The sequence below is a fragment of the Plectropomus leopardus genome, chromosome 15 (assembly GCF_026936395.1).
Source record: "Plectropomus leopardus strain MGB_pleo_1.0 chromosome 15, ASM2693639v1, whole genome shotgun sequence".
In the NCBI taxonomy this organism is placed as follows: Eukaryota; Metazoa; Chordata; class Actinopteri; order Perciformes; family Serranidae; genus Plectropomus; species Plectropomus leopardus.
In genome coordinates, this window is record NC_142190.1 from 25,891,796 (window position 1) to 25,918,896 (window position 27,101).

Genomic DNA, 27,101 nt, shown 5'->3' on the forward strand with positions numbered 1-27,101 from the left:
ACCAAAATCCAAACGTCTCATCTTGTAGATGATGTATAATAACAAAATGTAATCGTGTGGGAACAAAACCCAACTGGTCTGGCAAACGTCCTAATGTTAACGCCCACACAACCTGAAATTCCAGCGTCATTAGACATTTATTGTCAACCAGATGTTTTTTTTATTACAGCCAAAATTTAACATCTGTCCAATGTTAGAGTCAAACATCTTTCTGATGTCAAATTGATTATCAGTGTTGGCTGAGCCTGAGCATAATATGACTGTGCAGAATTCAACTATTTAACTTTTTTAAAAAACTTAAAAAAAAACAAACTCTCAGGTTGTTATTGCTGACATGTTGTTAAACTTTTTTTTTCTCAAAATGAAACAAAAGAAAACTCAAAAGCCTACTGTTCTAAACAACTTGATAAATTGCTACAAGATGTTTATATCTTTAGGCCTACAGGAATCAATTTATTTTCATTACAGTTTAACCCTTAGAAACCTGGAGTGACGTCACTTTTCTTGTGCTTATCTCAGATGCCTTTCAGAAGTTTTTAAACCTTTGCTCACTCACAGTATAACTTGTTGAAACTGGGTGCTATCAAAGTTGTCAAAATAGGACAGCACTCCAATTAAAGCATCTTTTTATTATTGCCACAGTGTGGTGCTGTCCTATTTTGACTACTTTTAAAAGCTAGGGGAAAATGTTCAGGGAAAAACAATATTTATGATAATTACATATTTAAAATTATGTTACACAATTATTATATAATTTTTTGCACTTTTTCCAAGTCTTGTTTGGCTTGTTTGTTTTGTTTTGTGTGTGTGTGTGTGTGTGTGTGTGTGTGTGTGTGTGTGTGTTAAACTAATTTTCAGGTAATTTACTTGTACTTTTGACTAAGTTCTTGCTAATTTGGTGGTCATTTCTTCTTCCGTTGCTTATTGCTATATTCCCACATTTATTGAGAGAAATCAAGCTAATTTACTCAAGTTTCAAAGAGTTAAGTAGTTTATGGGTAATGGTAGGTCAATTCATGTAAGTACAAAAGCGTCACAACTGACCCCGGTCTCCCCTACAAAATCTCCACCAGCCCTCAGACATCATCTGATCTGACCATCAGTTCAGCTCTTTATACTCTTCTTGTTAATTTGACTTCCAAAATCACTGGAAAAGCATCTTATGAACGGACATTTATCTCCAAAATACTTTCGTCATTGTGTTGCTCTCTGCTAAATATGAAATGATCATAATAAAAAAAGAAATTATTGGGACCCCTGACTTGAAGGATCAACTCAGTTCTCTGAACAGATAAAACTTTTGTGAGATAGTGATCTCAAACCTGCAGTGGTCTGATCAGATCAGAGGGGGGTCATGGGATTTAGCAGTATTTAAGAGATGGGTGTGGTTGAAACATGCTTCATGCCCGGATTTGAGGATCCTTCTGCAAGCGCCCGCCGCGTGATCTGGCTGCCTGTTTCTGAATGATGATATTCAGAGAGAAGGAGAGAAAAAAAAACAGGAACTGTGTGGATAACTGACCGAGAGGGCCGCCGCTCTTTATACTGGGAGAAAAATGCGCACAGTACATCTGCTGATGGGCTGATTTCTTGCAGCCACAAGCTTTTTTTTTAATAAGAAAAAGGCATTATTTTCTATAAGAGGCACATTTTTACTCAGTAATTCAGTGTTGACTCGGAGGCGGCTGTCCTGATGAAGTGTCGGCAGAGGGAGGAGGAAACCAAAGAGAGGAAGGAAACGAGGATAACGTCACGAAAAGCAGAATCGGAGTAAAACGGACTGAATAGTATTTAATGGACAGCGCTTGATGCGGGGCCGGGGGACCGAGCTGAATTGTGTTTGTTTACATCGGACAAAGATGTTTTTGTGAAGTGATCGGGCGTGAAAAAAAAGGGGGGACAGCATTTCGAGGAGGAAAAGGCAGCAGCAGATTTCATCTTTTTCGGGAGGCTCCACTAAAGCAGAGAAATGGAAATGTGTGTAGCCCTCCTCCGTTTGCCTGTTCGCTGAAGGATTTGGAAACATCGTGAGCTCTAAGTGGATCTTTTTTTTTTTAATGAGTGAAAAAGACATCTAGTGAAATCCTCCACGATTTGATTTTTTTCTTTCAAGTGGGGACGTTGCTTTCATTTTTTTTCCACGGCGGAAAAAAGCAGCAAAATCATCGGGAGAATTAACAGGTAGCCACCCATTATCAAACGCTGTGACAGCCGCTGCAGGCCGGCCTATTGGCTGTAAGATGGCTGGGTGATGATGTGCCTGTTCGTGGCATCTTTTCGACTAAATTAATTTGGCGACATCCGCATCGTAGGGGCTCAGCATCTGAAACAAGATGTGGTCAAGGCCTTCATCTGCTCACTGTGTGCGGATCAATATGTGATGTAGCTGCATTTATGGGGCCTGTATTTGAATCTTTCTATGCTGCGGAGGGATGAAAATCCCTCCTATAGATATGAATCTTTATTCACTGCGGATTTAATTTTGAGCACATTGTTCTCTGACATTTGCTCTTTGCAGTGGGTTTTTTTTTTTTTTTTTGGGCTCTGCTCTCTCCTCCAGTTGCAGATGTAGCCATGCCATGTTGGTGTAGCTCCACATCACATTCAAAGGGGTGGGGCCAGTCACACTTTGGCATCATGCTCTTTGAATTTCTGTCTCCTTGTGTTATGAAATATGCGCCCAAAGGAGAGTAAAGTCCCCTCAGATGTTCATGTGCTTTAGTCTAACCTCCTTCATCATCATGAAGGCGATATTAGCCTCATGTCTGCTACTAGGCCATGCATCAGTGCAGGTGGAGTCTGTATGATAATGTGTCTTTTTCACACTGTCCACTGGCATGATATCAGCACAAAGCTGCTCGATGCTCACAGGGCGACAAAAACATCTGAGCATCTGGCTGGACCCATCCAGGCCCGATCTCTGATGCATCACCCCCCTCAGCTCCTCTCCTCCTCATTGGCTAAATGAGCAGCTGTGCCAGGAGACTGAGACCCATGATGCACCCTTTTTGGCTTCCATTAGTGCCGTGTGATCCATCTGGTCGCAGGTCCCTCCAGGGAACAGTGACCTACTGTAGCTAATTGCTCTTCCTTTGCAGTGTGCACTGTATGTGTGTTTGCTGTGGATTTGAATCGCTTTGCAAATGCAAATAGAAGCTCCCTGTTTGGGAGGCGATTTGAATGTGTAACTGTCAGGAACAGGAAATGCTGCTTCCTACTGAGAGCGATGTACAGTATGTGTGACCCCAGTTGGCCCAGAGTGAAATGATGCACCTCCTGCCATGTTCCTTTTTAGGAAACACAGTGCCTCAAATGACAAAACATGTCCAAATTGTGACTAGATATACAACCTGTAAATGCAGAGTGTAACAAGTTATCTGGGCTTTAAAGGGAGTGTTCGCTCAGTATCTGCAGTGCTGGCTGCTCGATAGCATTTTAGTCATTACAGATTATTCTGCCTAGTTAAAGCAGGCATGGTTGCACAGCCATAAACAGATTACAAGGTTTTTTCTCACTGTGTGGGTTCAGTAAACCTTAGAGATTAAAATGTGTGGCTTTTATTTTATTTTTTTCTTTCCTCAATCAGGGACAAAGTGAATTTTAAGCACATTATTTTTACTTAATTGATTCATTTTTGAGAGTGGACTCCTGGATTACTGGATTATGAACACATGAAATTATGATAATCCCAGTGGGCCCCACTGGGATTCAGTGGCAGTCATTTTATTAAAGTGGCAATAGATACTTTTTTTTTTTGCTTTAACTCATTATGAGGTAAACGTTGAAGGGACAGTTTAATAGCTATAGAATAATGACACAATCAGAGTTTTTTTATATTGGTTACCTATAAGCCTCACTTTCAATATGCAATGCTGTCACTGGGTACGAACTGCCGGGAACATGACTGCTCAATTTTTGGTGCAACCGAAACAGGGAGAGGATAGCACTTGTTTTCCTGGGTAGCTATCACCAGATACAAAGAGTGTAAATTTCAGTTCACTGAAGTTACTATTTCTAGTAACAGAAATGGTGCACAGTGGAACTACCAAAATAACCGTGGAAAATAAAATACAGTATTTCATGTGCTATAAGTCGTTGTTAAGCTCTAAGGAAAACGAAAAGCAATCAAGTTGTCTTTGTAACTGTGGTGCCAACAATTATATGCTACTTGGAAAATCTAAAGGGGAAAAAGTTGTCTCTTTCCATTTTAATTATGGCATGATACTTTATAAATTAGAATATATTTGATATTTGATATTTGATATTGTCCTGCCACCAACAGGTGACGGTTCAGACAAATCCAAAATGAGTGAGCTGGAGCAGCTTCGTCAGGAGGCCGAGCAACTTCGGAACCAGATACGAGTGAGTCAGATGTTTTTATAGTTAAGTTTTCACCTCTGGAATGATAAAACTTTACATGTTGTGTAATGTTTCGGTTGTTTCATCCAATGATTTCATGTCCATCAGGATGCCAGGAAAGCATGCGGAGATTCAACCTTGACACAGGTAAGTGCTGATACTGAACGTCCCAGGTGGCAAAGTACATAACAAATGTATTTATATTTTGGGGGGAGTTTTGGGGGGAGAAAGATGATTGGTTATTGATGTTTGATCATGATCACCTCAAGTATAAACATGGTGGTCAGTCATTGTCTTGTGCTGTGCTTTATACATTACTTCAATATCATATTTTATAAATTCATTTTAACTTATATATTTATGAAATATTAGCTTTTCTTGTGCTGATTTTGTCTTCATAGTGATATATCTTACAATACTGGTAAAATCTCCAGAAGCTTTAAAGGGAAACGTGCCACACACTGCTACACACACTCATTAGAAAAAAAAGTCACTGAATTTCATTAGCAGTAATTGTTTGATTAACCTCTTGTCACTAACCCAGATAACTGCTGGTCTGGATCCTGTGGGAAGGATTCAGATGCGGACAAGACGCACCCTCCGGGGCCACCTTGCTAAGATCTACGCCATGCACTGGGGCACAGACTCAAAGTGAGTCTTTACTGTTCCAAATGTTTTCGTGAAATTGACTTTGATTGTGATTAAAACAAACTGGTGCTTTGCATTTCATAAACATACCATTACAATTCGTCTCCATACAACAGCACCTTAACATGGGATGAAAGAAATACATTACATTTCAATATGGAAAAAAAACAATCATCATTTTTAAAGTTACCAAACTGGTGTAGGCGGGTCATCTATGCTTCCAAGGTTCTTTGTTCCTCAGCTCTATCAGCTCTGGAGTCCCTTTATAAAACACATAAGGCACACTTTGCATTTGTTTTTCTTGTTGGTTTAAAAAATTAGCACATTTTTATATATGTCTCTTGATATTAAACTAACATCTTCACTGCAGCTTTTCAATAATAGAAAACGCAGGAACGTAAGGGAGATGGGCATTTCAAATGCAGTTTGAATGGAATAAATCTACAATGGAGATTTTAATGTCTACAGTCAGACCTGTGCAAAACTTTAAGGGCGTAGGTTTCATCATCAATAGGCTCTAAGCCAGGCATGTCTAAATTCCAGCTCCAAGGCCAATTGTGGCCCTCAAACCAATTTCAAATGGCCCTCGGCTTGACTTTTAATATAATATTGCTTAATTGTTCAATATCATCTTCATCTAACAATGGCAGAACTATGATACAGTTTATATAAATGCATCAAGTAGGAACTTTTCAGGCAGAATTGATGTGTTTTCATAAATACTTGGTAAACAAACAAACAGAACGGTTACCTGACAGCAAACATTTCTTGCTATGTGACAGACGTGGCCACAGAAAAAGTAGCCATGTCTGTGACTACTTGTTCACTGAATGATGAAGACAGTTGCATTTGTCTCATTTGTATGGGATTATAGAAAAAAAAAAATTTGATGTGAGAAGCAGCTGGCCCCCAGATATTTTTTACATTATCTAATCTGGTCCAAAAAGTTTAATTACCCTGCCATTAGCTAAAGGTGACTGAATTCAGCATATCGACCCACTAAAACATACTTAAACATTTGATCTAGGGGAAAAAACATAAAAGCCTTGGAGAGGTCTGGATGTGTCATATGTAGAGGGTATTGAGCTGGGGAACATAGATATGCTATTGGTGCAGGCTACCAAGCTAGCCATTCTGAAAAGTGGTAGCCTGAACTATGAGCCATATCTTTAGTGCTTATGAGGCTAAACTAAGATGGTAACCATGGTGAACGTCATCTGCTTCACTTGATACTCTGGTTCCAATTGATCACTTAAAACAATTAGTCAAAACATTAATCTGATTTTAATTGGGACTGTTTTTAACCTGTTTTAATGGACTTATTATTGTATTTTATTGCTTTATTATATTTTATTTAATTTCTTTTTTAAATATTATTTTGTTTACAGTGAAATTGTTTGTTTTATGTTTTTATTATGTACTTAGGTCTCTCTTTAAAATGAGATCTCAATCTCAGTGGGACTTTTCTGATTAAGTAACATTTTGTATTAGCATGTTAGCATTTTCATTGCGATAGCATGCTGATGTTAGCATTTAGCTCAAAGCACTGCTATGCCCAAAACAACAGCCTCACAAACTCACAAAGTATTCAAAAACGTAGAGCCAAAACATCATTCGGTTTAGAATTATAGACTCTAAAAATGAATGCAGAATCTGTCAAACCAAAGTTTTCAGTTTTTAAGATTTTGCGTGTATAAGTATTGGTAAGTCATTGTGGAAGACTTTAGGCAGTTGTTAACTGAATATATTTAATCCAGAAAATGAACACTTACTGGACGTGCATCATTAGATAAAGTATGAGATGTTTGAATATTTGTCTCGGCAGGCTTCTGGTTAGTGCCTCTCAAGATGGAAAACTAATCATCTGGGACAGCTACACCACTAACAAGGTAAAGTCAGCTGAATAATACTTTTCATCAGCCGAATAAATAGTCACACTTGGCCTCGGTCCGAACTGGAAGTGAAAGTGGAGTAAAGTCTTTCTCTTGTAGGAGTGTGGTTGACTCATAACAGCTTCCTCTGTGCCATGACTTATTCTAACATTTACAGTGGCATTTTTCGGTGTCAATACTAACCCATTTTAAGCTCTTATTAAGTGTTAGCATTGGGTTTCTTCCACTCCAAAAGTGTGTGTGCTGCTCCCAAATACCTTTGTAGATACATGCCATCCCTCTGCGCTCCTCCTGGGTGATGACTTGCGCGTATGCCCCCTCTGGGAACTACGTAGCCTGCGGAGGCCTGGACAACATCTGCTCTATCTACTGCTTGAAGACTCGCGAGGGCAATGTCAGGGTCAGCAGGGAGCTACCTGGCCACACAGGTGAAAGAATATCACACTCCCATCCTTTTCGACTCTTCCTGTGAGTCAGACTGATGACACTGCAGACGAACATTGCAGCAGTCCTCTGCCTCGTGGGAAAGCTCTGCTCCCAAACCCCTAAACAATGAAGATTTCATTTACATGGTTAATTAATCGCAGGGCAGCGCTGTCTTAATGAGCTGAGACATCAACTCCTGTCTGTGAGACTGCGGTTTGTGACACTGTAGCTACTGTGCTGCTCAATGTAATTTGGAAAATGGGCTGCAACTCAATATCAGGATGTCTCTACCGAGCGTTTACAGAAACAAGATTCATGAGCAGTAGCGAGTGCTTTAAAGACTTTTTTTCATAGGGAATCAGGTGTCTGGCAAAGTCTGCACAACAGAAAGCACTATAGCCTACTATATACATTGTTATTTGCAAAACTGAAATGAATAGAGATATATGGAGAAAATGACATTACATCCTCTCTCTGCCTTTACCTATTTTTTTCTACATTCAGCGTACTATTACAATAATCATAATTTATAGTAGACACTATACTATCACTCTACTATCACCTAGCCAACTCTTAAACGATATCTCAATTTGTGTGTGTGCAGATCACCTCTAATATATTTCATTCAGCCCCACAATCATGGATGGATTAGTGAAGAGGTCCACCGGGTACAGGCCCAGACTCAAAATGACCACAAAGACATGCAAAGGGACTACAAAGAGACACAAAACGACTACAAAAAGAAACAAAACAACCAAAAATTACAAAAATATACCTCAGAGTAACACAAAATGACTACAAATTGGTGCAAAGGAACTACAAAAAGACACAAATTAAATACAAAGACAAACAAAACAACTAAAAAACACACAAATATACTTCGAAGAGACACAAAATGACAAAGAGATGCAAAGAAACTACAGAGACACAGAACACCCAAAAATGACATAAATACACCTCAGAGTGACACAAAATGACTACAAAGAGATGCAAAGGGACTACAGAGACACAAAATGACTACTAAGAGAAGCAAAACAACCAAAAATTACAAAAATATACCTTCAAGTGACACAAAATAATTACAAGGAGGTGCAAAGGAACTACAAAGAGAAACAAAACAGCCCAAAACAATACATTTATATACTTAAGAGACTCAAAATGACCAAGAGATGCAAAAAAAATATATATATATACAAACAGACACAAAACAACTACAGAGAGATGCAAATAAACTATAAGGAGACACAAAACAAATATAACCCTAAGAGACAAAAAATGATCTCAATATAATACGAAACAATTACAAGGACACACAAAATTACCACAAAGAGACACAAAACCACTACAAAGAGAAACAAAACAACCAAAAAATACCCAAATATAACATTAGGACACATCAGTACCACAAAGAGACACAAAACCAACAAAACCTTGCTGGCAACTATAAAGAGAGAAAAAAAAACACTAAAAAGATGCAAAGCCAGGACAAAGTCTGTACGTTGTTCTGTGTAGTAGAGGTGATGGGGCCTTTTGCTTGTCTATGCCCAGGAGCCCATGGTCTCATAGTCCGCCCATGCCCACAACAGAAACTCACCCAAACACCTGTCCTCTGTTCTCTCAGGTTACCTGTCATGCTGCCGCTTCATCGATGACAATCAAATCATCACGAGTTCAGGAGACACCACATGGTAAACCACAGACATCAAAATGCAGACAGTGTGCGGTGCAAACAAGAGCTGATCGGTGTCTAACTCTCCGCTTTCTGCCCCCAGTGCACTGTGGGACATTGAGACAAGTCAGCAGACCACGGTTTTCTCCGGCCACAGCGGTGATGTCATGAGTCTGTCCCTGTCGCCCGACCTCCGCACCTTTGTGTCGGGAGCCTGCGACGCTTCGGTCAAACTGTGGGACATCAGGGACAGCATGTGCCGGCAGACCTTCACAGGGCACGAGTCTGACATCAACGCCATCTGCGTGAGTGCGCTCTCAGGGCACCGGTGGCCTTGTGACTGAACTACAAGCTGTCAAACGTGGATCTTTATTTGTACTAAATTTTTCATCCAGGCTGAGAGTTTAGGGGGGCACTGCATCGATTTTAAAACATTAGGTTCTCTTTACTCATCATGGAAAGTATAATCTCTATAAACAAATATCAGTTAATGTATGCAGGACTTGTGGGAATGGGACAAGATTCTGGTGTTGAAAGTGTTCTGGTTTTCAATTGTAGTCCAAGTAGTATTGACCAATCACATTTGAGTGGGCTTTGGTTACCTGCAGGTGAACAGTCCCTTTGGAGAGCAAAAGAAGCGATACGCATTGGCCAAAATCCAATCTCAGAACACATCTGCTATCACCTAACACAGATTAAGTTTTGTAGATGTTGTCCCACAACTCCATTCCCTTATCCAAAGTTGCCAATCAATCTGTAAAACATGTAAATGAACAACAGATAGGAAGTCCTTGCCTGGACTGTCTGATGGCAACACCAGAAACCCCAAAATATTAGCCGTTGCCCCAGAGGCTAAATCGCCATCAGACTGATATCCGATGGGTTCCAAGATTGTGGGAAGTACTACCCAGCCAGCAAAAACAGTTGCATATGTTCTTCCTAATCTCTGGAGGAGCTTAGCCAAGTCTTAAAGGTCCAGTGTGTAGGATTTAGTGGCATCTAGTGGTGAGGGGGCAGAACTGAAACCTCTTAAGCATGTAGGTGAACTACACTGGCTGAGACAGAAACACAAAGTGCCCTATCTAGAGCCAATTTTGGGTTTGTTCTTTCTGGGCTACTGTAGAACAACATGGCGGCTCCGCCCTTCATATATCAAAATAAATGTCTTATTCTAAGGTAACATCAATTTATATTCTCAGGTAGTTATGCACTAATGGAAACATAGTCCTAAATATTATATACCATTTTTGCCAATATATGTGCTTAAATCCTACACACTGGACCTTTAAAAAAATAACCCCAAATAAAAAAACAAGCTAAATATAGCCTTATAGGAATGACTTTTAAAGTTGCTTTTGCTAACTACTTAATAAACCTACAGTTTAACCACACCGTGGATAGTAAACTTGGGATCTACACGTTGACCAAAAATAAAAACAATATTGAGACACGTTATGTAATCCCAATAACAAATCTGAATGTACCAGAGGTAGAACAAAAGTTTTGTACACAGTGTGTGTCTATTAACTGACACATCTATGAGAAAGTCAAAATGTCGGGCGCTGGTATCGGCCCAGCAGCGGTGTTAAGTGGCGGTCTATCCCTCCTGTGAACTGTCTAATACACTATCAACAGAGCAGCTCCGGGATTTGTCTTGGTGACGTCATACACTGTCTTGTCCCAGCTATAGGGGGGATTTAAACTGGGAGCACGCTAAGGGATTAACAAGATTATCAATTAACACCATATCTGAACATCCTGCATCAGTCCAGACTGAGACGGTCTCCAGTTGGAGTCTGGACTGACGCACAGCACAGGTTATATCAGATGGATGACAGGAGGGCAGATTCTGTATTAAAACATGGGGATCAGATTCAGTCCAAGAGTGTAGGCAATGAGAACACAGTTTGCAGTCACATTAGAGCATGTACAGGGAGCTCTTCACTTACTCACAATCACTTGTCTTTTGTAAAGAGTATCTTGATAGAGCCACACTTCCTGCTTCTCATCCCACTTCCTGTGCTCCTCTTCAGTTCTTTCCCAACGGCAGCGCCTTCGCCACAGGCTCTGACGACGCCACCTGCAGGCTGTTTGACTTGCGTGCAGACCAGGAGCTCAGCCTCTACTGCCATGACAACATCATCTGTGGCATCACCTCCGTGGCTTTCTCGCGCTCTGGCCGTTTGCTGCTGGCTGGTTATGACGACTTTAACTGCAACATCTGGGACGCCATGAAGGGAGACAGAGCAGGTGGGTGGAGGAGGCGAGAGGAAACAGCCGTGTGCTGGTGTAATGACAAAAAGTAGGTTGAGAAAGGTTCAAGCCGAGTGCCATCTAGTTGAATTATACTGGAGAGACGACAGACATCTCTACAGCCGCTATCTCCAACACTCTGCAACTCACACAAAGACAATCTAAATTGATTAAAAAAAATACTACAAAAAATACTACAGGTAAGTAGAAAAATATGTAGTTTTTGATTTTAGGTTGAGCTGTCCCTTTAAACTGCCTAAGGTGAAGTTGATAAGAACATCATCGATGTCCTTTTCTAAGCACCATGGAGCCAAATTCTCCAGCAAACAAATCAATGAATGTTAACTTAACAGGATTTCAGTGCAAAATACTGAAAGAGTATTTCTTTTTTACTGATTTTTTCTCTTTAATGATTTCACAGTTTTAAGCTTACTTTTGAATCATTTTTGGAGGCAATGGAGCTCTGTTTACATGTCACAAGTCTTATTTTGTTAAAAAAAAAAAAAAACAACAACAACAAAAAAACAAAGTTTGGAGAAATGTCCCACCCTCAATTTCAAGTTAAAGCAGGAATAAACACAAGGTCGCTGTGTTCTGAGTGTTTAAAAAAATCGTTTTGGCACAGTCTGGAGAGCAAAACATTTTTACAGTAACAAGTCCTCCTTTGTTTGTCCTCGTCGTCCCTGCAGGGGTCCTGGCCGGCCATGACAATCGTGTGAGCTGTCTGGGTGTGAATGATGACGGCATGGCGGTGTGCACCGGGTCCTGGGACAGCTTCCTTAAGATCTGGAACTGAGCCACGCACAGGAACAGCAAACACACACACACACACACACACACACACACACACACACACACACACACACACACACACACACACACACACACACACACACACACACACACACACACACACACACACACACACGTCCAACAGACACCGCTCCCATCTCGGGACACAGTTTGCACCCCGTATTCACTGTATGTAAGATTCAACAGACAAACTGCAACATGTACTGTACATAATATATATGACTTAGGTATGAGTTTACACACACACATACACACACACGCTGTATGCAGGACAAGACGACACAAGACCTGAACACACGCCCACACTACCTACAGCTGATAAGTGCACAGCAGCAAGGCTACAGAACCACACACACACACACACACGCAGCACGCACACACACAATCTGTAAAATGTAAAAATGCGACAAAACACAGTTAAAAATTCAGCTGCTCACATAAAAAAACACACACAACACAAACGCCACTATTACCTGAAGCCTTTTAACATGTCTAACACACACACACACACACACACACACACACACACACACACTTTTTCCTGAGAGACACTGCTCCTCGAGTTAAACAGGGGGAGAAGACGTTATTGGACAATTCTGTCTTTGTTTACAATGAAGTCCAAAATGCACTTCAGACGAATTTTTCTGTACTATTTTTGTCTCAGTACCACATGTATCTCGGCGATGCTAATGTGAAGGAAGAGCGGTCATGAAGGAGAATCATGTGAGTCCATTAACACTGAAAAAAACCATAACCACTGACAGACAGGACGGGCCGATGATCGACAGAGTCCAAGGAAAAATGTCAACTCTTATTTCCATCTGGCTCCAAAAATCATGTAGTCACTGTTTTTATAGATATGCCCCCCCCCCCCCTCCCCTTCCCCATACAGTACATCTGCTCTTAAGCTTTTGTTTTATTCTTTTTTTGTTTTTTTACACTTATTTTATTCATGTTCTCCCTGTGTGCCTCAGATACACTTTAAGGATTATTAATAGAGAATATTGATAAAGTTAAATTAACAAAAAAAAAAGATTTAAGATTCAGAGGGTGGGTGGAAAAATTAAAAGCATTATAAGACACATCTTAATAAAGCAGGAGCCAGTATTCATACTTTGACATTGTCAATGTATTATCTGGACATTATGATGGTATAATTGTATATAATATTAATAAATAATAGCCTCTCCTGCCAGTTTTTGTGGTTTCTTTTGTAAAGCATTTCTTTATGTAAACACTTGGACAGTGATCAGCTCAGTGGAAAAAAGTGTGTATTCAGGTGCAGTTCAGCCTGAGATATGACTTAAAAATGTTTGTTCTGGTATTGATTGGTAACACACGCATTGACCCCTGCTATGGCATTACCAATGGTATAGTTTCTAAATCGCCTAAATACAGTTGCACAGATTGTAGTTTGTTATTTATTTACCACAAACATCACTGAAAAGAGTATGGAAGCTGAGAACGACCATTCCTCCGATTATATTTTGTAACGCTGTTATCTCGAGATAACAAGTAATTAGTTTGTTATGTTTAGCAGAAAATATAAGTAGCCTAATATGAGGGAACAACCTTTTTTTGTAATACTCATTTTTCTGAGTTAACGAAATAAAACAACCTTTTGTTATGTCATGATGATTTATCTTATCATGAGATAACAAAGCTTTTTTTCTCAAAACGATGTAATAATTGGCTTGTTATATCAATAACAAAGCTTGTTGAGATAACGAAATAAAACAAACTTTTGTTTTCTCATGGTAACTAATGACCTAGTATCAAGATAACAAATCATGTTTTCTTTAGATAATTAAAAAAATGTTATGGATATAACAATGCACATTCTCTTGAAATAATAAGATAATCAACTTTAAAAGAACTTTTTTGGAAGGACGGCACTTCTCAGCTTCCGTATCACTCTTTAAGATTGGGTGACCTATAGCTCACCTGGTAGGGTGTGCAACCCATACAGACTCAGTCCTTTGCAGCAAGCTGCATTCACTTCCAACTTCTCTCTTCAGCTGCTCTATCAATAAAGGCCGAAAAATAATAATCTAAAAAAAAAATTCAAGTTACATTATTTTCAGTGATTTGATTTTTTTTTTTTAAATACTACTGTTAATAATAACAATGTGTTGTCAAATAGTGACACATATCAACCGCACAAAACATAAAAAAGCAAAACTTTAGCATGAAGACTGTACAGAGTTTGTCCTCTAGTGATATAAAAAATAGACCATTTAAAACCAGTATGATGAAAAAAGTATGAAAGCAACAAGATTTATAGACAAGAGTTAAAAGTTGAAAATACATCAACACCTGAAATGGATATGATAGTTGCAGATTCTCACACCCAACTAAAAACTTGTTTAATCAGAAATGAGGGGAAAGTACCTGAACAAACAATTACCAATGAAAGTACTCTGTATTTCTACTGTGAAAGTGGAAAAAACACAAGTAGTCTGTGCTCATGTCAAAGCAATGTGATTTGATATAATTTCCAATCCAGAGTAGTAGTAGTAATCAAAGAGTAGTTAACTTTGTGTTTTCCTTTTCTGCTGATTGAGGTTAAACTGAAATCTTTCATACAGGAAGACATGTAGCTTTTTTTTGCTGTTGTTGCAGGATTGAAGTGTTTTTACCTTCAGCCACCATGAGGTGCTGCAGCTCACTGCACCTCAGGTTCACAGGGATGAAAGGGGTTTACTCCAAAAACAGTCTTTTAGCCGGTTTGTTTAATCCACTGAAAACAGATCTGGGTTTCCTGAAGTAGAAATGTGACTTTCTTTAAAAGCAAAGCAGTTTTTAAAGTTGTTTTATACTGTTTATGTCACACACAAATCCAGGGACAAGAAGTCCAAGCTGATTTCAGCACCATCATGTGGTGAAATGCTGACCGTACAGTATTTCACATGTTCACTACTACAGTGTTAAAGGCTTTGCACAGCCACAGTACACCCGCACAGGTTAATATTTCAGCCTGAAAAGGCATCAGTGTACATGCGGTTTGACTGGAGTCTCAGAACACAAAGAAAAGAAACAAGACTAATGAGATTAAGGTATTTTATTTTTCAAACAATTCTGTATTAAGACATGAATTCATTCAACACAATCTTTTTGAAAGTTTAAAGTTTATCAGTCTATGAAATACAATCTGGAGTTAACCTCTCACAAGTAACACAGACGCGCGCACACACACTGAAACATTGCAAAGATGTTGAGCATCTTTAAAAAACAAAAAACAACAAAAAAGTTATTGAAAAAGAATAGAGGATATTGTATTTCTGTCCAAAGATCCATGTCGATTTAGAGCTCCCCTAGTTTGAACTGCCTCGCTCCCAGCTACAGCTGCTAACCCATTCATACGTTATTGATTAGAAATATAAGCTATGAGAGAGGAGTGCCCCGTCAGAGTATCATCGATGCTTAAAGTTCATAAAGGCAGATTCTGGGACATAGCAAAAACAAGAACGAGCATCCCAACAGGTGATTACTAAACTGACAAGAGAGAAGCGGTTATTTCTCGTGATTACAAACCAAAAGTACAGAACGACTTCTGTAACAAGCAACACACAAACCAGCCAACATTCAGTCTGCCAAAGGCCACTGAAGAATCGCTTCCTGCAGGTCCCACTGAGATGGACAACCGCGGTTTGGACTTGTTCAAGTGCTTGTATTGCTTATTAAAAAAGAAACTTCATCATCTGAGAGAACAACTCAAGATGATGCTCTACACCCTCAGCGCTCTACCTACAACTCTGTGGCGCCTCTCTCTCTGATGACAAAGTTTGCCGTGTTTACATGAATTCATCACTTCATGCTGATGGTCAAACTGACAGTAAAACTAGGTTGTAGGTTCTTTTAATGGCTCTTGGCACAAAATGAAATAGCACTTTTTTTACACCATAAGGTGCTTTTAGGGAAACCAACAAGCAAAACTCCTCTGTGTTACAAACCGCAACCCATTATAAGAATTTCTGCTGCATTAAATTAGACAACAAGCATCATATTTGGAAGTGACTGCCTCAATCAAATTTACGAGACTGTATAACCTCACCCAAAACTACATGTAGAGATTTATCATAATTTTACAGCATTGCTGAGCCACAAGAGTTTGAGCAAATGCTCATGTTTAGATCATTTCTTTACTTGGTCTCCTTAAAATAAACATGTCACTTTTTACTAAATCAAATTATTTACTTGCAGTGCAGTCGAGACAAAACAACCGTCAACACAATTTAGACAACAAAGAGGATCGAACAAATACGATACTCTGGTATTTTCCTTATTTTCAGTTAGACATGCTGTCTCAACTGCAAATGAATTAGTTTGATGCACCAAACTAAGCTTGTGCAGCACAGGTGAGGTAGAAATACAGTGAAGTATTCCAAGTAGATTTTATATTATGCAACATGAATGTGTGTTAAAGGCAAACTCTGATTTTACACATCACAGTCTGTTTCAAATGTATTGATAGTGAGTGCTCTGACTGATGTTACCAGGCAACACCTGAGATGTTGCAAAGGAAATGGCAGAGGAAATGTCTGAGCAGCACTCTGTATGTAGTGTTTAGGGCTCCACTTTAGCATCAGAAACACACAGTATGGGCCGTCCCTGTAGCTCACTGGGTACAGCATGTATCAGTGAGTCAGGGGCCCGTTCCTTTTCTGTCTCTGTCATTTTTAATAGAGCTGAAATGCTGAAAAAATTAGGAATGAAAAAAAAAACCAAAAACATAAACCTTATTTAGCGATGAATTTCTATAACACGGTTGGCCTCACAATAAAAATAAAAAAAATCAAAATTGATGCATGATGTCTTTTTGCATTCTGATGCTTCGCTCATATGGGATCAGGCAGACGGTCAACTCTCTGGACAGCAAGATGAAGACAAACAGCAGGACAGTGAAACAAAATAAGCATGAGAATGTGATGCCAAGGTGACGCCGTATTGTTTAAAAACAATGGAATAAAATATACAGTTAGTATTTAGTACAACTATTTCATGTGTATTAGTTTATGTAATTCCTCCAATAATGTCCAGTATTTGTCCAGATTGCCCTTGTTTTCTCTTTGTATGAAGGAGCTGCGTAGTATCCAGTTGTAAATTCCGTAACTCTGAATGGCGATGATGTCTACCGTTACCAGTATTTTCTGCTGGCCTCACCTAATTTTACCGTCCTGCTCTCAGCTGCTAAAATGACGTGCCGTCTAATGTTTGCCTGATTCCATGTGGATGCAGCATCATTCCTTGCAAAAAGCTGATGCCTACATTACCCACAATGCAACAAGACTGCAGACAGTTCAGCTGGGTTCTCGGGCGTTTTAAGCTAAGTAGCGGTTAATGTAGCCTCATGCTGCAAGTCAAGCAGAGTTTAGCAGCAGCCTTCAGTAGCCTGGTAAACTTGCACTGTAAAAAAATGAAACTGTTTTAACTTAAAAACGTTAGTGTTTATGCTGCCTTAAAATTAAAAGTTGACTGAATGGAAATTTTGTAATGATTCAAAACAAATAAACTTTATGGTTAAATAAACTTGAAAGGATTTAAGCAACGACTGAATTACAATATGATTAGATTTATTTGACAGTAAAAAGTTTATTTTTATTGAATCATTGCAAAATTCTCTCAACTTGTCATCTTAAGTTCAGTTAACTCAAAATTTTAAGGCAGCCCGAGCACTAACTTTTTTTAAAGTGAAAACAAGTAGTCTCTTTTTACAGTGTATTTCTAAGCTCAGGTTTTGCATTTTCAAACTTGTAGTGTTCAGCGAGGCGCTGCCTCAAGTGACATGACATGAGGTAATCTATCAGACTTCGCGCAGCTCTCTCTGGAGCCACAGACAGCTTTCTTAAATGCCCAATATCTGTCAACAGCCTTTGATGTGTAAAATCAGCGGAGTTCCCCTTTAAGGACTTTCACACCTGGTGACAAAAAGCATCAAACTCAAGTTGTCAAGAAATGCTAACTGTCTAATTGTCTTTGTCTGTATTCTAACTGATCGATGCACTTTTCACTTGCCAAATGCTGCATTTTTTTGATACAATATCAAAGCCAAGAGCCACGACAAGGGCCACCCCGCCCCTGCACCACCAGTGTGACGTCTCCTGCCATCACCTGAGCACATCAACAGCCTGTCAGCCTCACATAAGCAATTTACACCAGAGGCCAGATCCAACACCTTTCTGTGAGTCACCACAAGCGTCTGAATCACAGACACAGTCGACTCTTCTGGTAACAAGACAGACATTATTTTCATGTCTAGATAACTCAACGGAAAAGCATCAGTAAAATACAGTCCGTCTCAGCGGATTACTCGTTTCACTATAACCAACTACTGATAACAAACTGACGAGTGAAGAAAGAAAAACGAAACAAACTCCTCCTCTCTGTTTCACCCACTCATAGCGTTGATCTCTGCCTTAAAATACATTGTGCTTTGATTAATAGAGCAGTACACATTTTCATATAAATACAAATCTGTCTTATAGATGTACATTCACTTTGATTTCTTAATATAGACTAATTTACATATTTTATAAAATAGGCTTCTCAGAATATATCGAGCTACTTTCCCCACTACGAGATTACACAACCAACATCATTAAAGAATAAGCGCTTATCTCATCTTTGCTGCGAGAACCTACATTTTTCTGAGCGGACATCACACACAGAGTTGAATTGGACCTGTGCACAAGTACTAAGTTTTCTCTACAGACACGTTTCATATGTATGGCTTTTCACTATGCTGGCTCCCGCTGTGAGCAGACCCGTTACACTCTATTAATTGGACACGTGTTAATTTATTTGTTATTGCCACTTTCTCAATTATCGTCTGTTAATCATCTTAGGTAATTTAGGTAGTGCCAGAAAAGCATTTCAAGTCTTTTTAAGGGATATTCTGGATTTGACTTAAGTGCACTTAAGTGGCACAGAATATAAATCATAATGAGGGAGCACATACACTTTTGCCTCTTCTTCATGTGATTTCAAGTAAGAGACAAGTGTGTGTGTGTGTGTGTGGGGGGGGGCTCATAACCCATCCTAAAACCTCTCACCTTCCCAACTCCAAGGCACTGCTTTAACTGTAAACATGGCAGATTGATAAAAAATTATGATTTGACCATAAAAAGCATGAGTGCCAGAGCTCCTGGTGGATTGTAATTGTGACATATGTCATGGCACAAAACAGATATTCAAGAATAAAAACACATTTGCTAAAAGGGGAAAAGCAACTTTGATACAGTACTATATACTCTATTTCAATGGCTTACATGCACACCAAGTATCTGCTCGAGATATACAGTATTTGTAAATGTATATTTACTGAAGTGAAAGTGCTTTCCATGCCCATATACAGTTTGCTTTATAATTTCACCATAAAATTAACCATCTATATATATATAATCTTTGATTAAACACTCTCTGCCCTGACCATATACTGTATGCATTTTTAATAACTCTTTTTGCCTCTAAGAAATATATCTCCTTTGCGACTTTTAGGAGACTATCCTGTTGATCACTAGCCAAGATCCCTTTCACGTTGACTAAAAGATTTTTAAACTGGCAGCTTAAAAAAAACCCCAAAAACATTCTTTTAAAATTGACATGTCAGCTTCTGTTTATAAGTAGATGAACTAACTTTTTGAAAATGTAGACATTTTCCAAACAATCCCATGCTGAGATACATAAGGAATGATTAAAAAATATCTACATTTGAAAACGTCCACCTGTTGATACCAAAGTGTGTTGCAACACTGCGTGAATCACTCAACAAAAAGCCTGATTTACGTGTTGACCTACCTACTGCTGACAAAAAAAAAAATCACCAAACTACTTCCTGATAATGCTGCCTCACACTACCGTACTGTCTGGTGTATGAGAGCACACAGTTTCTCCCCTATGCAGCTGCAAACAAAGCAGTTAAATATCAACAAGGGGGAAAGTATACACTACTAAACACACACAGCATCAACATAGGAAATCACAAGCAGCTAATTTAGCATGACATTGTAATATTGTGTGAAACAGACTTTTTGGAACATTGGATAGTGATTCGTAGGAAGAGTTCCTAGTCGCCATTTAATCTCTATTCCCTTTGGCCTTGATTCATCCCCCCCGTTGCAGAATATGCTGTGAACTTTGGCAGAATGTATAGATATAAAATATATTAAGTCTCATGTGTTCCAGCCGTCTTCTCCACAGTGCCTGATGAGATGGAGTCCTCTGTGGTATTGCAGTCGCCCTAAACTAAATCTTTCCACTGACCTAAGACAAATAATGAACTGTACCCACACCGAGAGCTGTTCTACTGCAATCCCCTGAACAAACACTTCTCACAAAAAGATCCACACTAACCAAATAGTCTAAGAACTGAAATATAATACAGTAGAGCAGATCACTGTGGTAGGAGGGTGAAACGACCACGAAAATGATCTCCCTTAATCACTATAACCTCAGAGACATCCTCTTTTTCCAACGTCCTCCTTTTCTGACAAATATCCCGTCCCCTTTCTCTCCTTTAAAAGGTGTCGACAAACTCCCAAACACTACCAGCCAAATACACAAACTCCCCTCTTCAAACAAAGACTCCACAAAATAGCATATATTGCAATATAATGGCAATATAATTACAGTAAAATTAAGAATACCAGTAGGCTAATACCAATACAGAATCACTACATATAAATAACAAATTCTTGTATTTTGTAAATCTATGAAAACAAAAAGTTTAGATACAAGCCTGATGAGTCAAAGAATGAATGGCTTCACCCAAACTATAGAAAAAGAAAGGCAAAGCAGGAGATTTCACATTACTGATTCGGAGTACTGCACATTTATGAGACTTCGGATTGGTTTGATCATTTATCTGTCTTAATCTAGTTTGCTTTTGAAGCATTCAAGGCTTACTTGTTGTGATTACGAGTTGCCGTTCAGGCCAGACAAAGTTTGTGGAAGCCGGACTTCAGGTTGCTGTCTAATATACAGAACTAAAAATACTTCAACAAGCTACTTTTTTCCTGACTTTAATGTCCCTTTGTTATATATTTTTGTACTTAATCCTTCCTTTAAGCCTCCCTGAAATAGTGGGGACCCCAAAACAACTGGGGGTCCACAAGCCACTGCAGATGGGCGTTCCAGCATTTTATTATTTGACGTCCATGTGTCCGGTGGCAACACACTGAATGGAGGCTATATAAGAGCCCTGCAGATGATTCTAAGTGTAAGGTGCTACCTATTTACAGCTTCATTTCAACATACAGTATTGGTAAATAATGCCTTCTTCAGAACGTACTGTAGAACCACCGAGGAATGTTTTTAACATACTTCACAATTAGGAACTAAATAGTTACGACTGAACACGGGTCCACCAAGAAAAGTAAATCAAGACAAGAATATTTACAGTACAAATGAATAGATGGTATAAACATTTGAAGTTCATCAGTGATTTATCATGATGATTCAGGGAGAACGTTATCAGGGGGCCTCTGTAGAAACTGTGTCTGAAGGAGTGTACATGTAGGCTGGAATGGATTGAGAGATTGTTTGTGTTTGTGTGTTTGTCTGTGAGAATGTGTGTGTGTGTGTGTGTGTGTGTGTCTTGGGAGCATGAGTGTGTGAGTGAAAGCGAGCTGGAGAGAAAAGGGAGAGAGATGTTCGCTTTTGTGTGCATGCGTTCACGACAATTTTCAGATGCACTTCCTTCTCTGAACCCTGCTGGGTTCCACACACTGACCAGAGCAGCTGCTCCTTCACCAGTTCATGATGCAGTTCCTGTTCAACGTCATGAAGTACACCTGGCTGCTGCCCCCAGACCGCACCGAGGCAAAGAACACCTGAGGAGCACCACAAAAGGACATGAATGTTTTTGAATTCAGCTGCTTTTAGTGACCTTAGCATGCGTTCAGACTGCAGGTAAATCAGATTTGTTTCTCAAATTAGACCTCAGGACAGACTGTCTGCACTTTTATTTACAAGTAATCAGACTGGAACGGTCTGTCCAGATGTCACCAACATATCTGCTAGGGTTGTTGTGGTAATGACGTAGGCATCAGTAACAAATGCTGCTTTCCATTCAAAATGGGAAGTTGGAATATCCCAGATAAAATTTTACGGCTTCTAAGCGTTCCAGGTGCACAACACCAAACGTAAAGTAAAAACATGACACACAGTGATCAACTGGTGTTTCTGTGGCTAGACCATGGACAATAGCACCGTCAGCGGGGCCGCCTCCTTGCAAATAAGAGCGAAACAGAGGTAAAACTAGACATAAGGTAACAGATACTGTTATACCTATTGTTATTTTACGGCATTTTTATACTTGGCTAATGTATTTCAGTGCTTCAGTATACTGTGATGTTCTGTATATATTGTGTATATTCACTACCTTCTGTATCAGTACCTTCCGGAATTAATAAAGGACATCTGATCTTACTAATAATGCGCCTCACCACGGGTGCTGTCATGATTGTGGGACGTCAGGCTGCTGAAGTCGGGGTATATGAATTTGCCCCAAGTTCAGAATAAGGAACTCCAACTTTGAGTGGCGTTCCATTGTACTTTTTCTAGTGAGAGGCTGGAATATCTTGACTTCCAAGTTGTCTTGAACACAGCATATGTAGCAATAATGGTGACGTGGCTTTTCAATCGGTAGCAACAAAAAAGGAGGTCCATCATTTTGCATTTCGCCTCAGCAGCAGCTGCTCCTCTCATCCATCGACCTTAGCTCTGACCAGATCGACTGATGAGGTCAGAGCTCTGAGCTCGACTCAAACTCCTTAAACTGCTGCTGAGGGGAAAATGGAATGCAGAGAAGTTGAGCTCCGCCTACACTGCTTTCATGAACCCGCAAAAACATAGGAATTTAGAGAGGGGACACACACACATATAACCATGCTTTTTACTATCCAGACTTTCTAAAATCAATCTGGACATATCAGAAAAAAAATAAAGATTTGGATCTTGAGAATCTGCCTCTCTTACCTTGTCATTTCTCTCACACAAGAACTTGAGCCTCTGAGCTCTTTTGTGCATGAAGACACCATCCAGGTGGCCGGTCTCCACAGAACGGATCTCAATGGCCTTTTCTCCCCATCCCATGATCTGATTTGAGCAGATATGAGCTGCAAGGCAAAATGTAACATTAGTAAGTTAAGCTGATAACAGTTTGTACAGATGATACATTGACTTTTGTCTATTCCCATGTAAGCTTGTTGTCTGGATTTGACCCGCACCAACAGATGTGGGCATCTCGCCCCACTGCAGGACCACATCCTTGATGATGCGTCCGTAGGTGTTGACGTAGACGCCTTCGTCTTCGTAGCACAGCAGCATCTCCATGCCGTCTGAGCTCGGCAGGAACACAATTGCGTGCGGTGTCACATGGCTCTGGATCTGTTTGAAATGAAAACAGAGGGGATGAATTCCTGCAGGTGTCACATCAGAGTCCTGCACAGGTCTGATTTTCAGGACCTGCTCCAAAAATGGAACCGCTACTTGCACCCGCTCCCCCACCTGCACACATGACCAATTAGTTTTGCATCCCAACCCACTGTCACACGATGCCCCAACCCAAAAATGCATATCCTTTAATGACCGTGCACTGTTCAAATTCAAAATTTGGTTAAGCAGCACCTATAAAGTGATCATTTTGTGACATTTTATACATATGACACTGAGATAATATACTCTAATAAGAAGGTAATTCAGGAAATAAATGACTTTTGTTTGCTTATTACTGATTGAAGCGACTCTCATATTCCAGCTGGTGCTGAAGACAGAGGATTTTAAATTTCAATAAAATGATTATTATTCTCATTTTATTTAAATATATTTATCATCCAACACCCACAATCTGACCTGCATGTTCTTTTTTTCACATAACGGGAACTAAAATTAAGACAAAACACCACCTGCAGAGTCCACAAGGGTACCTGACCTGATACAGAGCTATATTGTACACTTCTCAAAGCTCTGCTGTCTGAGGGCTGTGTGACTTACATGAACAGGGATATAAATGTCATAGTTGTTTCCAGAGTCCACGTCGATGGCGTGGAAGCCAGCGCAAGAACCATAGATGACCTTCAACCTCTGACCCTCCTCCACTGTCAGGTCGACCAGCACAGGCCTGTGTGGCAGGTCTGCAAAAGACTGGTTAAAAGAAGCGGAGGGAGTTTGGGGTCAGAAAGTGAGTGTGAGAAGATAACTGGCGTGAATGCACTTCTGGATGACTGATCTTGCACAACTAATCCGGCTCACAGGAAAGGGGAGACTTACCTTGAAGGCCATGAATTTGTGATAAGGTTTGGGCGCCCAAGCATACACTTCCACCGCATTCTTCAAAGCTATCACCAGGAACTTTATCCTCTCATATTTCACTAGATAGAACAACCACAAGGCCATTTGACATCAGATACTGGTGATCAATAATTCACGGTGCCAAATGCATTTATGAGAATTTCTCCGCAGTAGAATAGACGGTAGCGATAAACAGCCATTATCTGTCACTCACCCACTTTGTAGTGCACACAACCCTCCATCTCCCCCACTGTGGTCCAGCCCTGCTTCTTCTCCACCTCAGGGTCGTTGTGGAGGATCTTGTTCCTCAGCCAGGCCAGGTAGTAGACACGCACCTTGTTTTTCTTGCCTTAATAGACACAATTGGATATCAAATACAACAGAGACTGCTATCAATATTTATTCAAATGCATTTAAAATATATTTTGAGCTTATTAAAATTTGGAGAGAAGAGGTTGGGAATGAACTAAGATTAATTTAATATGAAACTAGATATGGTGTGATTTTGATTCTCACAATATTTTTAATTTGACTTAGAATGGTATCACCTTAGCTGCTTTACATCCACCTGCACAGAATTCTTAACTTGTGTTTCACTGCATCTTCCTGCTTATTACTAACATTATTAACACTTTTCTCATTCTGAAACAGCTATTTTGTACATTTTTGTTATGTCACAGTGTTTTAAAGTTTCTTTTTCATATTTTTAATTTAATGTATCTATTTAATATTTAAATTTTTGACTGTTGCAGTACTTTGCCTGTATTTTTCTTTCCTTTTGGTATGTTAGTTGTATGTTGATTACATGTGAAATGTATGCATCAAAGACCAAAGTAAGTTCTGCCAATCAAAACCTTGTTGTTAGTAACTTTTATTCTGATTCTGACATTACCACTGATGTTTTTTTTTAAAAATTTTGCTATGTGTAAATATCTAATAAAAGCATCAGTAATTAACCAAATATCAATAATGGATACAGAACTTTGTAACACCTATTGATATTTCATATTTTCTCAAAGCATTTGTCAAAAAATATTGTACTATAAGCTTGTATTAAAACCTCCAAGCCCTAACACGGCACACAGAAATTAAAACAGCTTTCCTGTGACTTTGAAGTGTAAAGTCAAAATGCAAGGCAAAAATAATCACTCTGAAGGCATTAGTACTATTTTGGCATGGTTTTTTGGCATCCCATTAAAGATAGTAGTCACATGCCAAAAGTGCAGACAGATTTAACCAACAGTATTGCGAGCAGGCTGGCGCTGAGCAGCAGTAATGACCTGATATGGTGATGAGCAGGTTGAGACCCTCCAGGACGTCCATCTGTTGGAACCTGCGGGAATTGATGAGGGGGTAAACCTTACCCTGACCACTACGGTCCAGCAACTTCAAACCATTCTCTGTGCCCACCAACAGGTTCACACCTAGAGACACAGACATGCACAAATTAATAGCTTTATTAATTTTGCATGAAATTTTTGTAATTATTGCCTCTCCTATAGCTGCAGCTAAAAGTATTTTGGCAGTGTGTTGTAAGTCTTGTTATTTGAAAGCTTGCATGCTTTTATTATTAACCTGCCAACTTTACCACCATCATGTTTAATTTTATTGAGAGGAGGAATAAAAAAAGAGGTTTAAAGAGTGTGTGATGTAACCATGGTGACGTCACCCACTGAATACTGTACCTACAAGCTGATTTGAAAGTGGAGAGACAGGACTCTGAAGGTGATATTATCGAGTCTATTACATTTTTTTTAACAACGCACTCAGTTTAGCACATTAAAACACAACTTTTAGGTGACTTTTTTCACCAAAAGTTATCACCTAAACAAAAGATAGTGCTTATGGAAAACAGCATGTACAAAGAGGCTGAAGGAGCAGAAATTAATTTGATAAACATTGCTTTGATATTGAAAGCAGAGACATGTTCTTTTATGAATGTCATACTTTTGTCAGTTTCAGCAGAGCCAGAGATAATGGTTAAGATAACTCAGCTCTGATGCAGCACAGATAATCTGAGTTTTAAGCCAACCACTCTAAAGTCTAAACCACTCTAAAGTTAATCACATTTTTAGTAAAAAGTTAGATTAAGGGTAACGTTGCTTGGTGTTGAATCTTTTTTTTACACTCCAGTACTGTAACTGTTCTCACCCCAGAGTGCAGCACACAGGATCTCAGAGTTGAACCTCTTCTTGTACTTGCGGATCTCGGGCGTGTCATTGGGGGGACGTGTGTTGGTGGGATTAACATTCACCATCGATCCTTTCCTCACCTCCATCTTCAGCTGCTCAAACCTGGAGCCTAAAGAGGGAGGTCATAGAAATTCATTTATTGAGGAAGAAAATGCGAGGAAAATTGGCACAAATCTCCCATTCCTCCCAATTTTCCTCAATGATTCGTCGTTAGATACATTTTTAAAGAATAATGCAAAGGCCTAATTTAATTAAGTATTTTATTGCACAAGAATGAAGGTCAAAGGTTAAGGGAGTGAATGACTCTGCGAACAACTGTCACATTTTTTGTTTCATGTTCAAGAAACTCCAAGCAGACGTTGCTGTGAGGGTGAAAAGCTTCTGACTCACCGCTGACAGATATGTTATCCCCTGTACCTCCTGGTGACTGGTACATGCCCAGATCCACAAAGGTGGTGAAGGAGGACTTGCCAGATGCTTTGACTAGACCTCTGGACTGATACTGGTGGAGCAAAAAGGGTGTGTAAGTTGTACAGTGTCGTATAAGTAAACACCATG

General features: G+C 39.5%; 2 protein-coding genes across 8 annotated transcripts in view; one reads left to right on the plus strand and one right to left on the minus strand.

The window, feature by feature from the left end:
- The first annotated feature begins 1,466 nt into the window (after positions 1-1,466).
- Positions 1,467-13,255, plus strand: gnb2 (guanine nucleotide binding protein (G protein), beta polypeptide 2). 2 transcript variants are annotated; one of them, XM_088088495.1, is made up of 11 exons: positions 1,467-2,181; positions 4,283-4,362; positions 4,468-4,506; positions 4,904-5,010; positions 6,833-6,896; positions 7,165-7,327; positions 8,947-9,013; positions 9,098-9,299; positions 11,028-11,244; positions 11,937-12,063; positions 12,144-13,255. In XM_088088495.1, exons 2-10 carry the CDS (start codon positions 4,306-4,308, stop codon positions 12,041-12,043), a joined length of 1,023 nt encoding a protein of 340 aa, XP_087944621.1. In that variant the 5' UTR covers positions 1,467-2,181; positions 4,283-4,305; the 3' UTR covers positions 12,044-12,063; positions 12,144-13,255. The 2 variants fall into 2 exon arrangements, with proteins under 2 accessions (XP_087944621.1, XP_042355077.1); XM_042499143.2 differs by having other exon boundaries at positions 1,468-2,181; positions 11,937-13,255.
- A 1,851-nt stretch (positions 13,256-15,106) lies between these two features.
- The window catches only part of mink1 (misshapen-like kinase 1), a 40,505-nt gene continuing 28,510 nt past the window's right edge, over positions 15,107-27,101 (minus strand). For all 6 annotated transcript variants that reach the window (XM_042498767.2, XM_088088034.1, XM_042498770.2 and 3 more), the window contains 9 exons: positions 26,934-27,045; positions 26,503-26,652; positions 25,632-25,775; positions 24,566-24,700; positions 24,331-24,431; positions 24,055-24,204; positions 23,289-23,448; positions 23,038-23,177; positions 15,107-21,890 (listed from right to left, as the gene is read on the minus strand). In XM_042498767.2, coding sequence (XP_042354701.1) covers positions 21,807-21,890; positions 23,038-23,177; positions 23,289-23,448; positions 24,055-24,204; positions 24,331-24,431; positions 24,566-24,700; positions 25,632-25,775; positions 26,503-26,652; positions 26,934-27,045 — 1,176 coding nt within the window. In that variant the 3' untranslated portion in view covers positions 15,107-21,806. The remainder of the gene's footprint in view (positions 21,891-23,037; positions 23,178-23,288; positions 23,449-24,054; positions 24,205-24,330; positions 24,432-24,565; positions 24,701-25,631; positions 25,776-26,502; positions 26,653-26,933; positions 27,046-27,101) is intronic.